Source organism: Agrilus planipennis, unplaced genomic scaffold (assembly GCF_000699045.2).
Source record: "Agrilus planipennis isolate EAB-ADULT unplaced genomic scaffold, Apla_2.0 scaffold824, whole genome shotgun sequence".
Lineage (NCBI taxonomy): Eukaryota > Metazoa > Arthropoda > Insecta > Coleoptera > Buprestidae > Agrilus > Agrilus planipennis.
Genome location: NW_020439474.1, coordinates 1 through 2,149, shown reverse-complemented (window position 1 = coordinate 2,149; position 2,149 = coordinate 1). Strand labels below are relative to the sequence as shown.

General features: G+C 27.3%; 1 protein-coding gene across 5 annotated transcripts in view; it reads right to left on the bottom strand.

Moving 5' to 3' along the window:
* LOC108743591 (NEDD4-binding protein 2) overlaps positions 1-2,071 on the bottom strand; it is a 7,201-nt gene extending 5,130 nt beyond the window's left edge. The window contains exons 1-2 of one of the 5 annotated variants that reach the window (XM_025979135.1): positions 1,946-2,071; positions 16-137 (exon numbers count right to left, since the gene is read on the bottom strand). In XM_025979135.1, coding sequence (XP_025834920.1) covers positions 16-137; positions 1,946-1,947 — 124 coding nt within the window. In that variant the 5' untranslated portion in view covers positions 1,948-2,071. The other 4 variants (XM_025979138.1, XM_025979136.1, XM_025979137.1 and 1 more) reach the window with 4 other exon arrangements.
* Between the last annotated feature and the right edge of the window lie 78 nt (positions 2,072-2,149).

Below are 2,149 nucleotides of genomic sequence, written 5' to 3'. Positions count from 1 at the left end.
TAACTTATTAATTACCGTCATAATCGCAGTTTAGAGCTACAGATTCAATAATTTCTAAATCTAATAGACTTCCAAACAATTCTTTCAAATGGTTCACAAGCTGTTTCCTTTGAACTTCTTTTAGATTTGTTGCCATCCTGAAACTAAATTTATACTAGCCGCTAAATTTATCTATAAAAAAGGACGATAGAGGGCGCTATAGAACATTTTTGGGAAATACATGGGAAATCCCTACAAATAGCATTGTTACCAACTTAAAGAAACAATGAATTTAAATCCACTAACTTACTTTAAAACTTAAAAGTTTAATTTTAACAAAATTTTGCTAAAAAGCATACATCTAAACAGAAACTACCACATCATAAAAATATTAATTGGAATGTATCAGAAATTAATGTTTAATGTACATACCTACCTATATATTAACGATATATAATTAAAGATTAACGTTGAATCAAATTGAAGTGCAATAAGAATAAATAAAATTTGCTTACCCAAACGATTGTTTATTATAATTTTAATATATGCAGTGATCTTTGATGCACGAATAAATATTACGAATATTACCTATCAGTATGGTTTTAGGATTATCTATGTAAGTAGTCATTGTATCATGTTACACTTATACCACTTACCTATTTTATCAATTTCCAAATCACAAAACTCTTAATTATGACTAAATACTAATATATGGATCTTGTAAACAAACACATTACACATAACCTTTGAGATATAAGTAAAATTGAGCACTAATTAGAAATGTTTTAGGGCAATAGAAATCATCAAAAACAAGCAAATCTAAATTTTAATACCACAACAATGAATTTAGACCAATTAATTATAAAAGTATCTCATTAACCAAGGTGAAAAATTTGTTACATATATGTATTATTTATATCAATATTACCAACATTTGTTTCTATGAAGGTTGTCCTACTTCTCTCTCACTCTTACGTACAAGGCAATAATATTTTAAATAAACCTCTTACTTTAATTAATAACATAAATAATATAATTTTTGTTTATGTTCGCTATGTTTCACTAAGTAGCTCTTTTGTAAATATACCATTAAATATTTCAAAAAAGTAATGTACAAAACAAAAGACAAAAATATAAATCTTTACTATTCGTATATACAACCTACTGGCCTTAAAACTCCCTAAATTGAAGGTTAAAATAAAATTATGTCGACAACAGCTGATGCTCAAATATGATCGAGTCGTTACATTTAAGTTTTAAAAATAATGAACAAAAAACTTCTTTTAATTGGACTTTTTTTAATTTAAAAAACTGAATTTCATATAGAAATTATATATATATACGTGAGAAAGTTTAAAGTGAGTTGAAAGTGGTGACTTCTAGTAAACCTAATGAATTATTTTGAACACTTAGTAAAAAATATCTACAAAGATATTTTTTAAGCCTAAAATCATTAAGTTCTACGCCCTTTCGGATTTATTCTATTAAAGATAGTTTGCGGTATCTTCACATGCTACTATAACCTAACCTATAACTGCGCCGTGAATTGTCAGATAAGTGTTTGGTGTAGTGTAAATACTTTATTAAGTAAAATAAAGCTGAAATGCCTCGCAGTAAAAGAAGATCAACAGAAATGAATACTTCAGAAGAGGAAAGGCAAGCTTCAAAGAGACTACGTAATTCTACAGGGTAAATTTCTGACGGCTTTTTTCTTATAAAAAAAAATTAAACCCCCTCTTATAAAACATCTCTGGACTTAATAAAAAAACACTTTAATTTCTATATTCATGCCCATTCTTATAAAATTTGTAGCACAGGATTTATCTTTAGGAAAGTAATTTATTTTAGCATGTAACTGTCAGAAACCTTACCAGTTTTTGGTTTAACTCGAAAAACCTACTGAGTACTTATCTTTATAAGATGATATTTTATATTAAGACTCTAATTGTAGCCGGTTTTCACTTACATTATTCAACCTTCTTCATGACAATGCATTAACAAATAAATTTCATGTTTTAAGAATATCACTTGTCTATGGAGTTGAAAGCGTAAAAGTAAATGTGCCAAATAAGCCAATGCCATACAATAGTAGGATTCTCAGTTTCTGGAATTTTGTAAAATTATTTCTTACCAAAACATTTGAGAGATGCTACTGTTTTCTGTATTCCTA